This window comes from Alligator sinensis, unplaced genomic scaffold (assembly GCF_000455745.1).
Source record: "Alligator sinensis unplaced genomic scaffold, ASM45574v1 scaffold301_2, whole genome shotgun sequence".
In the NCBI taxonomy this organism is placed as follows: Eukaryota; Metazoa; Chordata; order Crocodylia; family Alligatoridae; genus Alligator; species Alligator sinensis.
The window spans coordinates 3,839,227-3,856,748 of record NW_005841874.1 but is presented as its reverse complement, the minus strand read 5'-3'; the positions used below and the strand labels follow the sequence as shown (position 1 = coordinate 3,856,748).

Sequence of the window (17,522 nt, the reverse complement as noted above, 5' to 3'; positions counted from 1 at the left end):
GACCAAAATGCTGGCTTGCATCCATAGATGCTTCTCAAGCAAATCCCGGGACGTCATTCTCCCCCTGTACTCGGCCTTAGTGAGGCCGCAGCTGGAGTACTGTGTCCAGTTTTGGGCTCCACAATTCAAAAAGGATGTGGAGAAGCTTGAGAGAGTCCAGAGAAGAGCCACGCGCATGATCAGAGGTCAGGGAAGCAGACCCTACGATGACAGGCTGAGAGCCCTGGGGCTCTTTAGCCTGAAAAAGCGCAGGCTCAGGGGTGATCTGATGGCCACCTACAAGTTTATCAGGGGTGACCACCAGTATCTGGGGGAACGTTTGTTCACCAGAGCGCCCCAAGGGATGACGAGGTCGAATGGTTACAAACTACTTCAAGATCGTTTCAGGCTGGACATAAGGAAGAATTTCTTTACTGTCCGAGCCCCCAAGGTCTGGAACAGCCTGCCACCGGAGGTGGTTCAAGCGCCTTCATTGAACACCTTCAAGAGGAAACTGGATGCTTATCTTGCTGGGATCCTATGACCCCAGCTGACTTCCTGCCCTTTGGGCAGGGGGCTGGACTCGATGATCTTCTGAGGTCCCTTCCAGCCCTAATGTCTATGAAATCTATGATCTGAAGCCGATTTTCTGTGTTAAAGTAATAATTTATGGTTCTCAAACACCTTCCATCTGAGGATCGCAGACTACTGTAAAAGATTCATGAGCTAAGCCTAATAACACTCTTGTGTGGGAGAGAAGTATTGTTTCCGCTGTACAGATAGGAAACAGAAGCAAAAAGAAATTGAGTTAACCAAGGTCACGCTGTAATGTATGCAGTCGTGCTGGAGGTAGAATCCAGGTCTTCTGAGCCTCCGTCCTGCTGCTTAACCACTGAACTGTGTTTCCTATTATATTTTAATGCCACAGGATATTAGGAGGTAATAGGATCACCTGTAATTTTTTTTTTTTTTTTATATTTGAGAGTAATATAAAACTACATTTATAGAATCATGTAAAATGATTAATTTCTGAATTCCAGCTCTGCTGGCGGGTGCCACAAATCCACCTCCCATCTCTGAGAGCTATATTTTTACATTTAAAATTTTAATTAAATTAAAAACATCTTCTTTAATTGAAAGATGCCCACAAACTGATGTAGTGCACTAATCCCCAACTATTGACACATCTGTGGAAGCTCAATAATAGCATAAAATATTCCTTCAAAATGCAAATTAATATTATGCTTGTTAGCCTAACTGAAAACATGTATCCCTTTCCATTCAAAGTAATGCCTGATGCCTGCTTTGGGCCTTCTACCATTGTAATCAGGACTGAGGGTGGCTTTTGTGAAGACACTGGTGGTACAACTGTCTGGAAGCTGATGTCAGCTTCTCTATCATACTGTTAATTTATTCACAAATAAGATATTTGTGAATAAAATATTCACAATAAAATATTCACTCCCACTCACAAGGGAGGTGGTGCTGTCCCCTTCCATGGTGGTATTTAAGAGGAGATCGGACAAACACCTGGCTGGTGTCATCTGAACCCAGCCCTCTTTCCTGCCCAGGGCAGGGGGTCAGACTCGATGATCTAATAGGTCCCTTCTGACCCTAAAACCTATGAAATCAATAAGATATCTGAGATGGTAAATTGGAGGGTTTCAGTGCACTGCTGTATAATAGTCACTGCCTGTGTAGTCCATAACAATACCATTTCATAGCACATACAGTGTAGGTCGAATCCATTCATCTTCATTTTATGGATTGCTATTGAGCTGCCAAAACAATCTTGCTGCAGGAGCTGCCTGAGTATCCAGCAGGACTTTGGCCTGGGGTATGGAGACCTGCTGTGCTTTGCCCTACCACTCTCACCCCCAGGTTTATAGTAACATTTCTTGCAGCTACCAATTACCTAGGATGCATGTCTTGCTCTCCCGTTGCCTATGTCTTGTCCCTGGGGGATGCTGCCCCTGCACTCCGAGCTCTCTTGCTTGCTGACTTCCCAACTGCCTCCTCCTTTCCCATCCACCCATACTCAAACCCCATGTAACCCCCAACTAAGTCTGGTCCAGACTCTCCAATCCCATTACTGTTGAGAGAAGTCCTTTCACAGGCTTTCCACCTACTGCTCCCTCTCACCCACACAACTTCTCCCAGATGCTCCTGGCTGACCTCCACAGATAGTCACCTGCCCTCCCTGCTGGACAGGGCTCTGCAAGGGGACCCAAGGCTGGAGAGCTCTTGTGAAGATCTCACCAGCCGGGCAGTGCAGCCTGTTAGTACTTATGGATACAGAGCTCCCGTGAGTCTAGTGCAGGGGTGGGCAATTATTTCAGGTGGAGGGCCACTTACTGAGTTTTGGCAAGCCATCGAGGGCTGCATGACAGGCAGCCAGGGGCAGATAAATATTAATCTTCTAAAATTTTTAGGGGCCCCGTGGGCCATATAGAATGGCCTGGTGGGCCGCATCTGGCCCACAGGCCACATTTTGCTCACCCCTGGTCTAGTGGCATCAGGCTCCTATTTCCCTGTGCCTTGTGGTAGGGTGGTAGGTGGCAGGATTACATCCATAAAAACAATTGCTACAGCCCTTCCTTTGTCTTTGCTGATAGTGTGCATTTTACTGACAGGCCAGTAAAGAGAGAGTTAAAAACATCCAGGCAGCAGCCACGCAAAAATATAGCTCTCTCAGCTACATTGGCTGAGATAATGTAGGAGCATTTGAAGGTCTGCATGGACCCCAAACAGACCCCATGATCTTAAGGTATTCTACCCAGGTAAAACCAGCTTCTTGGCAGCAGTTAGATGTCTGAATATAGGAGTAATATTTAGGCTGTGTGGACTCTTGATTGGTGGCAATTACTGTCTTACCTATCTTTATCCCCCAGACTCAGCTGACTTGCACACAGTATGTGGTGCTCCCCATGTGATTTAATATTGATAATACAGGCAGAGGAATCATGGAGATTTTCAAGAGTGCCGTACTGGGCATTTACGTTCATGTGTCGGGAATGCTGCGTATAACGTTTCTTCCTAGACATACCTACTGTGCATTGATGCAGTTGTGTTGTAAAGAATCTCCTGACTCTCCTCTTTTGTGTCCAGGCTTTACGCATCTTTTTACATTTTAAGTAAGCATGCAAAGGTAGAGGGTCATCAATATGTTACAAGCATTACATGCTGAGATGTATCCTCTTCTAGTTATGTCAGCTACTTGCTTTAGATTTTTCCTGAAGTGGGATTTTTTTTTTTTCTTCGAGATGAATGTCTTCATTCTGCCTCCTTTTACACTTTCTTTTAGATCCCTGTGCACTGCATATTTTAATTTCTTCTTTGGTTGTAAGCAATGTTGTGTTTTGACTGCAGCCTTTTGCATTTTCTGCTGAAAACATAACTCGTTATTTATCTCCCTATTAATGAGTTTGGACTGCGTATTGTGAAGTATCTGGTATTGTGAACTATCTGATACATTTTTGGGAGCTCTTAATTTTGCTGTTGACAAAGAGTAAGTGCTTTCTACCTCTTTGGGCCAGATACTTTTCCTTCGACCTCCTAAGGTTTGGTTATGTGACAGTAAAGATGAAATTGCTTTCTTTGGCAACTCCACTTAATTTCCTGAGATGACTGAGCTGATCTCTTATGTCAAGAATGTTAGCTGGAACCTATGCTTTTATTTTGTATCATTCAGTGAATGACAGATTCCTCATGTAGTGCCTGTATCATGAAAAAATAGCTTTATTTGTTAGTGGGAGTTGTAGCCATGGCTGTTTTATGACAGCAGGTCTGCATTTGTCTGCTTACATACTGGCCCATGCAAGGAATAGTATGGAGCTGCAGTGCAGCATAGTCTACATGGGCAACTGGTGCCTCCTGAGTCAGGGGGGCACTTGCCCCCCCCCAGACTGGATAGTCAGTGACTGGGGGGTGTCTCCCCACGGCCAATCCTGCAGCTCAGGAGGGGAAGATTCCCCCCGCGGCTGATCCTGCTGACCAGGGGGAGAGTCCCCCTGTGGCAGCCAATCTTGCCGACACACAACTGGCAGCAGCGCACTGCTGGCACTTCTGGGCGCGCCACTTGCACTCCCAGGTCAAGGGGATTGGCCACGGGGGGACGGTTCTCCTGGCTGGCACTCTCAGTGGAGGACACCAGCGCTCTCGCCTGCTCCCCCTTCCCGGAAATGCTGCCTGACAGGGGGTGCCCCAGCGCTCTCGGGGGGTGCACCCGATACGCGTTGCCACTTGTATCCCACATTTTCCTGGAGCATGCTCAGGGGTCGATTTCTTCCTTCCCTTTTTTTTTCCTGGTCTGGCTCCACCACCCAGGGCACTAAAGGAAAGCCATGCCTGTGCTCAACGTTATAGGAACTGCAGTTGTGCCTACCTCCTACACTCTTGCCTCAGTCCAGCAAAGCACTCTAAGCACATGTCTGCAAAGCACTAGGTTATGCATCTGCTTAACTGTCTTGCTGGATCTGGGCCAGATATCTCGAGAAGAAAGGGAAAGATTCCTGTTGTCCACTCTCTTGTGCACTGACACAGGGTTATGGATAGTCTTGCCCTTATTTTTCACCCCTGACTATATACTTGAGTAGAAGTGTCCTTGACACTTGGATATTTTGACCAATTAAATAAAAAACACTATTTATGAGAATGGAGGGAAGATGGTCTTGACTACTGGATGTCAGGAGCTCTGGATTCTGTTAGTAGAGCAGCCACAGGCTAGCTATGTAAGGTCACTGTGCCATACTGTCTCAGATCTCAAGTCTAAACTGAGGATAATGACTTTGCAAGGGGCTTAGAAGATCAAATTAATTAAACCTTGTACCATGCTCTGACATTAAGAAATGTATACGAAGAGTGACCTGAAGAGTCACATACAGGTATAGAGTCCAGCATATATATTCCATTCCAGTCCACATGGTTGGGGGAAACCCTCATTAAAGGCAATGACTAATTGGACAAGAGCAGTAGTTCTCAAATGTTTTCCTAGTGTGAACCACAACAGAACAGAAATCAGCTGCTTCCCATTTACAATTACACAGACCACTCCTGTAATCACATTGCATCCTTGAGGCAACTGAAGTAGTTGCCTACAGAATATTAGGATAGTATTTAATTTACATTCTTTTAATGTGATTTGGCAGCCATTAATAAGGTAAAGAGTCAATGCTATATGACCGAGTTCTACACACCTGTGTCAGACTTGTCATTCTTTCATTTTTGATCCTATTCAATCTTTTCCAGGCTTGTGGATGACCACTTTGAAAACTTCTATACTAGTGGATTTTACAGATCTATAGATAGTCTTTAGACATGATGGATAGGAAATAAAATCGAGTCTAATTTTAATTAGGAAGGATTCACAGAACTGATTTCTTACTTCTAAGCTAAGGCTCCATGTTATATATTATTATTATGAATAGAAGAAGAAAATGGCAAAAATATCCTGTCCTACTGCAGAGTGTACCCTTTATAAAGACCATGGCAATACTGGCTAATGCTCAGCTTTGCTAAAAATTCTTGAAGCTCAATTTCAAGCAATGAAAGTTTGTTTAAACCATTGCTATGTTTTCATTCTGCACCTCATCTAAGAGAGAGTGTCTATTTGTGGCATATACACGCATGGGCTTGGTTACATTTTAAAACCTGAGGAGAGGTACAATCACTTCTATTTTTGTTGCATGTACTCTATAGCTGTTCATTTTTCATGTTGTCTTATGATTAATGGCACAGATAAAAATCCACATAGAATGTCGTGGAAACAAGTGAGTATCACTGTGTTTAAACATCCCATTGACTTTGCCCCTTATTAAGGAACAAACTTTTTCCCTCCTAACAATTTTATTTTTAGGTATGTGTTTCCTAAAAAGGTAACATTTCCATAAATTCTGTCTTCTGCATATCAAACTATATCAGCCTGATTCTGATCTTGTGATCGTCTACAAATTCATCAGGTGGGGACAGCAAGGGATAGGAGATGCTCTGTTTACCAAGGCGCCCCTTGGAGTAACTAGAAATAATGGCCACAAACTGACAGAGAGCAGATTTAGGTTGGACATCAGGAAGAACTTCTTCATGGTAACGGTTACCAGAATCTGGAATGGGCTTCCAAGGGAGGTGGTGCTCTCCCCTACCTCCGGGGTCTTTAAGAGGAGACTGGACAAGCACCTGGCTGGAGGTCATCTGACCCTAGCGTTCTTTCCCACCCGGGGCAGGGGGTCGGACTCAATGACTTACTGAGGTCCCTTCTGACCCTAATATCTATGAATCTTTGATTCATGCTAAGCACCTTTACACAAATCTAGCTGTGTAAAAGGACCGGAAAGTGTGGAAAGGTACAGTTAAAATGTTCCCAGGTGGAAAAAAATGGGACTATACAGTCTGGAGAAGAAAAGACTAAGGGGGATTTGATAAAAGTTTTAAAGGTGGCTATAAATAGGATGGTGATGGACTATTCTTTGTGGCCTCAAGGGACAGCGCAAGGAACATCAGTCTTAAACAGCAGCAAGGAAAATTTAAGTTGGATATTAGGAAGAGCTTTCTCACTATGAGGATTGTTAAGTACAGGATGAAAAGTCTACGCAAAGAAGTTGTACAATCTCCATCCTTGGCAGCTTTTAAGAACAGGTTAGACAAGCACTTGTCTAGGATGTTTTAGACAGAGATGACCCTGCCTTGAGCCTAGGGTTTGCATTAGCTGACCTCCAGCCCTACTCTTCTATGATTCTGCAACATCACTGTACACTGTCAGAGGTATAAAGGTGTGTTGTTTGAATGAGAATCATGTCCTGATGCAAAAAGCACCAACAGTAAAGGTTTAATTGCTAACTAGTTCCACACGTATTATTCTTATATTTGTATCTGGATCTTCTCTTGCACTTCATATTTTGCAATGCAAGGTTAGAAAGAAGTAGAAGAGCACAATTCTCTACTGCCTCCAACCTTGTGAAGTCAACTGCAGCAATGAAAAGTCAGGGTAAATATTGCTTTTCATTTTTGCTAGAGGTAAGGATTTACAAAAAATATCCTAACCTTCAAGTTTGTAGCAAGTGAAGTATTTTCCTAACTAAACTGTTCCTTTTTTTTTCCATTCATAGATGTAGGGTCGGAGGGGACCTGAGCAGATCATCAAGCCCTGGGCAGGAATGAATACTGGATTATCTGAATGATCTGTAAGCAGGAATTCATCCTTTATCCCAGTTACGTAGTTGGTCCAATAAAAGATATCACCCTAAGAAATTCCTGTAACTCTCATAATTTCTGGACCATCATGGTTTTATCAATCTTATACTACCTTTCATTTTGATGATATTTTATGCCTACTTTCTTTTATGCCTTTTCTTTTATGCCTAATTACACTCTATGAAGGTATAAATAACTACACAAGATACTGATCTCTGGGGAACCTAGCTGAAAGCTTTATGCTTCCATATGAGATTGTTGAGGAATAATAGAGGTGTTCAGGTCCCCTGTATTGTGACCAGTGAACCAATGCAAATAAGAGCTACCGAAAGCAATAGTTTATTAGATCCTGTAGTCTAAAGTGCATTTACATAATGTATTTATTATTCAAAATTAATTCCTGCTTTACAGATAATTAATGAATAGCATAAAATAGTTAAGTTAGGAAAATACTGCACTTGCTCCAAACTCAAATGATAAGACATTTTTAAAAATCAACTATATTTTCCCATACGCTCTAGTTTTATATGTTCTTCTTTTGTATTACCTGGACTTCCTTTTTAAAATATATCATTTGGCATACTAAAGTCTTATTATTTCCTTAGGTAATACAAAATTAAAACAATTATCTGACAGAAAAATCTGTTTAACATTAGGCAATCAGCCAATTTATGACTTTTAAACCATGTTGTCAAGGCAACTTTTTCTTCTTATCCTCAGGAGAGTGTTCCTGCTGAAGTTTTACATATTCTTTTAAACCAAGACTAACAGTAATAAAAAGCTTAACAGTATTTAACACTGAGCTACAAAGTCTCATCAGTTATTTTTTTATGGCTACATAGCTATTTGCATATTTTGCATTTACTTATTTTTCAGTTTAAGTACAATGCTATTTAGTTACTATTTGATGAAAACTACAATAAAGAGTAGACATTTCAATGTTAAGGCTTGGCTGCTACTACTACTACTTAAAGCGTTTTATAACACAAGATGTGGCTATACAGCTTTAACATACTACACTTATTTTTAGTGTCTTTTGCATGACATTAGGTTTTCAGTATGTTTAAGACTTAGGTTTCATGAATTTCATGAAGCTAGCCCTAGTCCCATTGAAATCAGTGGCAGAATTACCACTTACTTCAGTGGAAACAGTTTGGGCATCTACAAGACTGCTTTTTTTCACAGGCACTTATCTTCATATTTATATCAAATAATTCTGATTGTACTCTTTTTTTTTTTTTTTTTTCTGGTGTAAACCGACTGATTTTAATGCAGTTATTACCTGATTTACGTATGTGTAAAAGACGAGATGATTTGTCTCAAATTACAGCTCTTCAACTTTCAGATCAGATGCTAAGATGATGGATCCTTTATGTTAGTTGGTGAGCCATGCGGAAGTGTACTTACTGACAGCAGTGCTAGACTACAGGTGAAGTTGGCTACCTTATTCTTCTTCCTCTGTAGAACTGCAGAGAACCTATTTGGCATTTACGTGTAACTTCCTCCAAAATATTATTCCTACCCTGAGTAGTAACAGAAGGCTTCTGTTAGGCTTACTGGCTATTTTAAGGGAGTGAAAAAATATACTCCAGCTGGCTGTGAATTTTCTGATGAAATGCATCCTTACTGAAAAATTCTGATCTGTTGAAGCCAATGCCTGTCATGGGAAATTGTATGTTTTAAAAAATGTTGAAATATTTCATTTTCAAAAAAGTAACCTTTTCCCATCTACATGCTAATTACCTATGGTGCGTACATACCAGTAATATACTTTGCATACCCTTTTAAGACATACACAAGGGATATTCCACTCTTCCTTTATGAATTAGTTTGGCACTTCAGCAAACATGTGGAGACCTGTAATTTTAGCTGTTCCAGAATACAATTTTAATGAAAAACTATTTTTCTCAGTTTTTGTACATTATGGTCATAACTGAGAAATTCAGATATGCAGAGCATGCATCATAGAGAGCCTTTCTCCCAGACTTACTGGTAACTACTCTGTATAGACTAAATCCAATGCCCTTTTGAAGTCAATACAAATACTGTTTTTATTGTCATTCTCCTATGAGTAGGACTATGCCTTAACAACTGATGGTGGGGGTGAAAGGGGTCACCTACATTCTGTTTGACTATACAGATTAGGTTTTTTGGACCATTTGGCATTAGACACTGATACATGTGGCTTTATCCTGAACATATTTATTTATGAAGAAAGCCATAACAATTTTAGGATGGTGTTTTCCATTGCCCTTTGTCATTAAAATGATATTCTGAGCAGTATGTATGTAGTTCATGCAAATTCTGTATATAGGATCATAGGATTATAGAAAAGTAGGTTTGGAAGGGGCCGCACAAGGTCAGGTAGTCTAGCCCTCTGCTCAAGACAGGATTATCCCTGACTAGGCCATTCTAACCAGGTGTCTGTCTCATCTGCATACCCCACACATTTCAATTCTGAACAGAATAGAGTAAATTGATTTCCACAAATAATTTGGCATTTTTTTCCTGGGGGTGAATCATTGATAAGCAATCTGTGTCATTTTAAGATTTGTGCACTGTTCAGAAGAGTGAATTTCTTGATCGATAGCTCCAGATCATTGCTAACTACAAAATCTCATGCCTCTCTAAACCAGTTAGTTTCTAATGTGCCACCCAGCCCTGCTTTCTGCCCAAGTTCAGAATAACTACCTCTCTTTACATCATTTGTGATCATTTGCTTGAGACTATTCAAAAATGGTACTTTTGGTCAGTTTCTAGTCATGTGCTATCGTTACTATTCTGAGAGAATAAATGCTCTGATTCAGTAAAATACTCACAGGATATTCCTGTTCAGCAAAGCGTTTCCCTGTTCAACAAGCCAGTTCGTTATGTCTAGGGACCTACCTAAACTGGCGAGAGAAAGCAGTTTGCTTCCTCAGTCAAGCACATGGTGGGTCCTACTTTATGAAGCATGTTGTGCAGGGTGGTGGAGGTGGTTTGTATTTTGTGCATGATAAAAACAGCTGAGTCGGATTAACCAGGAATTTCATGTATTTCCCTCTGTGCCTCTTTGTGGAAGTCAGTTCACATGTAGATTGCCCACTGAGTTTAATGGGAATTGCACAGCAAAAGGAGGCTGCAAGATCAGGCCCCTAATACATTTTATGACATCTTGTGGTAGGTGTCACAGGTATAACTATTACACAATTTTATAGCATTCTTCAGTGCTGATTTCACTGTGATTATTAGGTGATGACTCTAGCAAGATAGTCTGTTGATCTGAAATTTATCTGACATGAATTTGTCTGTGACCAATGCATGCTTAACGATTATTTCTATTAGATAGGTGTTTTGCACTTTTTGTGAGCTGCAGCCACATCCATCTATCTCTTCATATGAAGAATTTGGACAGACATATGAATGGTGAAGGCTGAATGTATTTCCAGTATTGTAATACTTTATTCTGGGTGAATGGGCTGAGCAAGAGGTTTAGGCAGACACTAAAAACACAACCATTTGCAAACACTGTTACATCCAATTAGGATATGAGTGATAGACGTGATATGATCATATAGTACACATCACACATACATGATATAGAGGTGACTGTGGAAAATACTCACTTTTCACTTGATTCTGCTTCCTTTTGGCTTGTGCACACCATTGGTGCATAGCAGGGAAGTAGGTACTTGTGTTTAGTGGAAGAAATTTATGCTCACAGACACAAGCATTTTACTTAGAACAATTGTCACAGACTACTGCTGAGTAAATTGACAGACAAGCAATACAATGATGCATCAAACATTTTATGAATCTAGGTTGAACTCTCAGCCTTGTTGAAATCAATAGTAATTGTGCCATTGACCTCAGTAGGGCCAGGGTTTCACTCCTGGTTTCTAATACTTGTGATTCATAAGTTGGTTAGTGCAAAACTAGAATATGATGCATTAAACCAAGCATCCTATTCCCTCATGCAACCATGTTTTAACTAATGCAAGAAATTACAAGTATAACACAAGTGTTTCGACAGGGGTCTGGGAGGAAATTGACAGACGTGATTTAAAAAATATAGGAAAATGTCATCAGTGAAAACTTCTATTGCTAATTATTGAAGTATTATAATACAAATGCTATCCATAAGGCAAACTTGTGCTAGCGTTTTACACGTAACATATTTGGAATAATAATTACAGTGCAAAAGGAAGAATAAAGTGTTTGGGATTTTTTTTGAAGATGATTATTTTCTTAAGAATAACCACAATACTAAACCTATTGTTGAATATGAATAACTCGTGTACTCGTATTTTACATATTAAGAATCAAATGAAGGAATTATATTACAGTCTATTACTATAGACATCACTGAGAAAAATATTGCTAAATTTACACCATTGCTAGGATTCTGTAACCCCTCATGGAATTTTTTGTATCATCTAGTTCAGATGTGTTTTATGTTAGTGTTATTTTGGATACTCATAACACTTTCTTGTGAAACAAAAGTTCATGTCTGCAACAGCTGGGAGTAACAACCAGTGCTACAGTGAACTGAGGTTTTCATTATTCAGTGTTAGTCTTTCACTGTCTGCAATAAGCTAATAAAAAGACTTTAATGCTCCTCAGTGGTTCTGACTGCCAAGTTTCAGGAAATGGAACCAAGTCCTTGAATCAGTTAGCTTTACAAAAATGAAAGCAATGAAATGTGTAAATTCTGTTCTAATTGAAATGTGTCTTAAATGTTAGTGAAAACTTTCAGAAGGGAGCTGATGTACGGGATTTAAAAACAATACTAGGTGCAGTGAAGTGGTTGTTACTTATCATATGTGTGAATGCTTATAATATGTGACAGCACGAGTAATACTTGACATCTTAAATCAATTGTAGATACTCTACTGGTAACTGACATGTGTGTGCTGTACTTCCTAAAAAAAAAAATTGGTTAGAGGATTTGGATTTGTGTTCATTTTTTCCTTGTTCAAACTTCCAAAGCACAGGTTTAATATTGCACAGCTGTGTTTTTTCAGTCATACTTTATCGTGAAACAACATTTGTTGACTTACATTTTGTACAAAACATTTTTTTCTAAAGGCTTAAGCTCCAGTAGAGTCACTACAACTAAAATATACCAATTGCAAAACTAAACAGTGAATAAAGGGTTTTCCCCACGTTTGGGTAACATTTCATCATCATTGGTCTCTTTCAGGGAAAACTATAATTGCCTATTAAATTTGACTCAAGAATGGCAATGGCGTTGCTGCTCACTTTAATTACATTCTCCATTAGATTAACATATGTCAGCTGCCTCCTGGAATCCTAGCATTCTGCCCACCTGTGATGTCATAGTAAGGAGGGGCTTTTCCTCTGCAGACTCCTCCCTCGGTATCTCCTTCATCACCATGGCAACAGCCTTATCTGCCGCCCTAGAGCCTTTCCCCTACAACAGTGAAATCAACAATGGCTTGTGTCAGGAGGAAACTTTTTATTACTGATCACAAAATATATACCCCAGAACAATCCGTTAATTAAATGATGGTGTTAAGTGCTGGAAGTAAAGCTTTTAGAAAATAAAATACACAAACACTGTAAAAAATATATATATATATCCATGAACCTGTTAAATAATCATTGTGGCGGGGCCTAACTCTGTAGCCTTTGCTCATGTGAGCTGCCCCACTGAAGTAGATAGTGCCTGCACGTCGCCCTGATCATGCGAGGCCTTTTGGGAATACTTCAGAGATTGATTTGAGCGTCTCACAGGGTTGAGCCCCCACATAAATAGGATCTGCGGGATCAGGCCCTTGATTTGTTCGCTGCAAAGTAACTGTGGTTAACTGAAATTTCACAGCTGATATACACCAGGATAAGCTTTCTACTAAAATGAGAGCTTGCACTGCATTTCCAAATAAAGGGACAGATCCTTGTGGTTTGTTTTCTCTGGCAAACTTTCCTTGACATTAAGTGGAAATTCAGGTTGTAGGACTGGGTTGAAAATGTTATACAGGCCCAGAGCTTTTAAAATCTTTTATTTGAAATATTTTTTATAAAGTAGGTCACATGGCATAAGCAAGGTCATGGCTTCATTTATAGAGCCTAAGGAGCCATATTCTGCTATCTTTGACGGTGGGGTAAATGTCACTAAAAGCAGTAATTGATAGCGATACAGAATATGGCAGAAATGATTTTTATTACATGACAGGTTTTTTTAAATGCACTGGACTTTAAGTACTGAGAGGACGTTAAAGCTCTTAAAACGAGAAAAATGATAAGACCTAAATCAAATAAATCTATTAATTTTTTTGAAAGATGCTAGGGCTCTGAGGCATCCATCTTACAGAGATACAAAGTGCAGGCACATACCTGCAGACTTAAGAGGAAGAACATACGTGAAGTGTATAAAGCCTTAAAATTTGGAGAACAGAAATAGAAATCTTTACTGGCTTTTAAAAATTCCAGGCTTTTGAGTTTTTAAGAATCAAATATGTACTCCCACTGACTACTTTGGGAATTGGATCTGGCCCCAAATCATTATAGGCCAATTTCCTTTAGTCTGTGTTTTGCAGAAGCATAACCTACTAAAATAAAAGTTTGAGTCTCTTTAAGTATTAAAAACTTAAGAGCAAAATTTTCCTTTTGGATCAGTTTGATAGATAGTGGACCTCTGCTGCTCTGCTCTCCTTATAGGCTCAAACAAATGTCAATAGGTGTCTTCAGTGTGCTGGTAGAGCAGAATAGCAGAGTTGAATTTTCTTTGTGACTCAGCTAGGGTATGCACTCACTGTTCTTACCCTCGCAAAACTCCCATTGAAATCAGTGGGAAACTGGGATGCACAAAGACTACAGAATCTGGCTCCATGGCAACAACATTTTATTATAAGCTTAACTATATTTCATTAACTAAGAGCCTTATTAGATTTTTCATTGAAGCACTGTTCAGGGAAGGATACTGTTTATTAACACTGAACTACATAATGTAGCTCTTAAAATCAGAAATACTGTATTCTCTAGTCCAGCAATGAGAATGTACTTAACATTGCAATTTAACAACAGTTGAATGATCAAAACAATGGCAAATGAGCTTTTTTGTGCAACATATCACAGTCACCCTATGGAGAGGTCTTTGCATGCTGCAAGAAGTTCTCATTCCGTGTCATTAAACATAGGCATGCTACATTTATGATTCCTTTGATATCCAAAGAATGGCAAAAGACACTGCAAAACTGGTTTGGAATTGTTTGATGAGAACTAAGTTCCAATTGCTAAGCATATCAAAGGTTTTGGCCAAATCTTGATGTACTCTGTTCACAATCCATTATGGTAAGTTACAATTCCATGAAGATATTTTCTCATGATATGTGGAACAACTATTCAGCTAGGACTAGTAACATGCTACCTGACTTTCAGAAAATTCAGTCCTTTCGTACTGAATGCTAGAACGAAGAAGGTTATCAGCTAGAAAGGATGCATAGGAAAGCATGCAGTGCTTTTTATTTCTTGTGCAGAAGAAACCCACCAAAGCAAAGGTCAGGTCACTTTTTTGAAGACAGAGCCACTTTTTCTTCAAGGTTTCACCTACTGCCTGAAAAGAGTCATGATACTTGCATTAGTGCCTGCTATCAATTTTTTAAAATATAACCCTGTAGGTGGTTGATACACACCATGTGTCTTATCACTTTGAAGGACAGAAATTACACATAAACTGGAATAAGTGATCGGAAACTAGTTCAAATCCGTAACACAACAGAAGTTCAGTGGACATAAACCTCTTTCAAGATGGCCACAAGCATTTTAAGATGAACCTGGACAGTTGTAGTATCAGACTTAACTGATTTAGGTTAAATCAGTTGATTGAACTTCTGTCCCAGATCCCCTCCAGATTCAAGTTAACTCACAGTCCCCCAGCATCCCAGGATGCTTTGCACCTCTCCCACAAACCCTCCCTTACACGGTGGGCAGGTGGCCAAGCTGTCTGCTTCAGCCAAGCAGGAAGGTGTGCTCTAGTGCCCCCATGCTTCTGTTTATTTGCTAATCACTTCAAACGACACATTTTAGATTAACCCGTGAGGATTTAATTGATTCAGCCTTGGGATTTTTGACTGTCTCTACTTAGCCTAAAACCCTGGCCATAGCCACAACAGCAATTTAACGAGAAGAACATCTTGGGAGACTATATTTCTTTACCCTTAGTGACTTTGTATCACATTTGCTATGTTTGCAAATCAAAAGAAAACATTTCAAATGAGCTGCAACATGAACAGAGTATATGTGAACCAAGCTCATTTATAATGGACAAATTAATGATGCACAATAACAATTTTGGAATCAGAATTTATCTGGCAACGAACTTAATCCTAGGAAAGGAAGACTACAATACAGCAGCTAAAATCTCCAGGGGTTTTAGTGGGTGGAAATGAAGGTACTCAGTACCTCTGACAGTCCAGTCACCAATTCACATCCCTGAAGAGAGATGTTGGTGCCTAATACTTGTATGAATTTTTGTGTATTCTAAAGTGTTGCCTGTCTGTTAAATTTGGCATCAGTACCTCCGTTGGCAGGAGCGTGGGGCAGAAGTTAGACTGTCTGGCATGTAGGTGGGCAAGTCTATCCTCTCTGCAACACAAACAGTTTGTGAACTGCATCTGAAATAGTTATCTGTCGAGTTCTCGTGATGGCAGTCCAAATACAATGATTGCTGGAATCAAACTCAGGGAAGAAGTGTGTTTACAAATGCGCACTGCTTATTTACTTGGCTGCCTTCATTGTGCAGCACTGTCTCTCAGCATTTTGGCTTGCCGTATGTATTTTGCCTGTTACGTTAGCTTGGTGCTCAAACACTTTAATTCTGAAACAGCTCACTTGGCACGTGCCAGTTCCACATAATGAACAGTTACTCAAAAACCCTAGGTAAATTAATTTGTTATATATGTAGCATTTTCTTAGCTCCGTGAATGAGTTTCACAAATACCTCTTTTGTCTGCAGTGTGCATGATGATGCAGAACATGCAAAACTGCATATCAAGCAAGGATAGTGCCGAGAATGAAATGGTGTAAGGAAAAGGTGTGATTGGTTTTCATACAATATGCTGTGGCAGTCGCATTGAGTAACATGTCCGTGCTTTGTTATCTGCTACAACTAACACTGAGCCATTCCTTTTACGAGGCATCTCCAAAAAAAGATAAGCAAGAGAGTTTAAAGTATTTCCTCCACACACTGAGGCCAGCAAAAAGCTTGCTACCAAAATCTTCAGGTTCATTTTCAGGTCTGAGAGAATCAATAGCAATAGTCATTTCTGCAGGGATGTGAAAACATCTGCAAACCCACCCTGGCAGATCCTTTAGGGGAATATACTATACGCTGTTTTAGCAGCTGGTGTTTCTGAATGGCACCAAAGTAAATTCAGTACCAGTCACAGTACTTCTAAAGGATGTGTACTTGCTAATGAGGTTTTAACTGAGGTATTGTAAGAGAAGATTAATTTAAGGTTCAGGACAGCATGAGGTTCCCTGAGTGAAAATGTACAGTTTGGCTACTTCATTCATACAAGTGTAGGATTACCCCCATGCTTTGGGTATCTGAACACAAGGTCCATTTCCACAGCTGACCACATGATGCACGATAGATTTATTATTTTAAATTATTTGCAAAGATATTTTAAGAGCTCATGAACCATTAATTTTCAATATCCTGTAATCAAACTGAAGAGTTGGGCTGTGTTGCTTAGTTGTATAAGTAATGAGACATTGTTATTGTTCCTTAATTGGGTGTTTTACATCACAGTGCAAACTCTAATCTAGTACATAATGTGAAATCTGCTCGAAGTGAATATTGAAGCATTTGAACTTCACAGTTCATGAAAGTTAATTTTCATGACTATGTGTGCTGATGAAAATGGGGATTGGCAACATGCCCAGATTGGTGAGGACTGCGGGGGCTTTTGCCTTCCTCTGTAGTGGTGGGGCATGGTCTTCTGCCTGGGAACTTTTGAGCATATATTGACAACATTTTATAGAAGTAGGACATTGGCTGCTGTGGATCTCCTACTTTACCTGTTAGGTCTATGTTGTGTCAGGGTTGAGGGCAGTTTTATGTAGAGTCTAGATTACGCTTGAATGGGATGGTTTGGATAAGGATGATCTTGCCTCAGGCAGGGGGTTGGACTAGATGATCTCTGGAGGTCCCTTCCAGCCCTACATCTCTATGACTTCTCTTACAAATTCATCTGGTGGTCATAGATTCTGTTTTTCTTACGCGTACCTTGGACATGACCAAGATAAGAAAGGGACAAAGGAGAGAGATTGGTGTAAGGCCAGAACTGCCTGAATTAACACAGCTTCAAGATGGAGGGCTGCATGACTCCTGAGCCAGAAGAAGAACTGATACA

At 40.1% G+C, this 17,522-nt stretch overlaps 1 protein-coding gene across 2 annotated transcripts in view; it reads right to left on the bottom strand.

The window, feature by feature from the left end:
- Positions 1 to 12,556, bottom strand: part of PEX5L (peroxisomal biogenesis factor 5 like) — an 86,955-nt gene extending 74,399 nt beyond the window's left edge. For both annotated transcript variants that reach the window (XM_006017181.3, XM_025195985.1), the window contains exon 1: positions 12,473 to 12,556. In XM_006017181.3, the coding sequence (XP_006017243.1) occupies positions 12,473 to 12,541 (69 nt within the window). In that variant the 5' untranslated portion in view covers positions 12,542 to 12,556. The remainder of the gene's footprint in view (positions 1 to 12,472) is intronic.
- Positions 12,557 to 17,522: the final 4,966 nt, after the last annotated feature.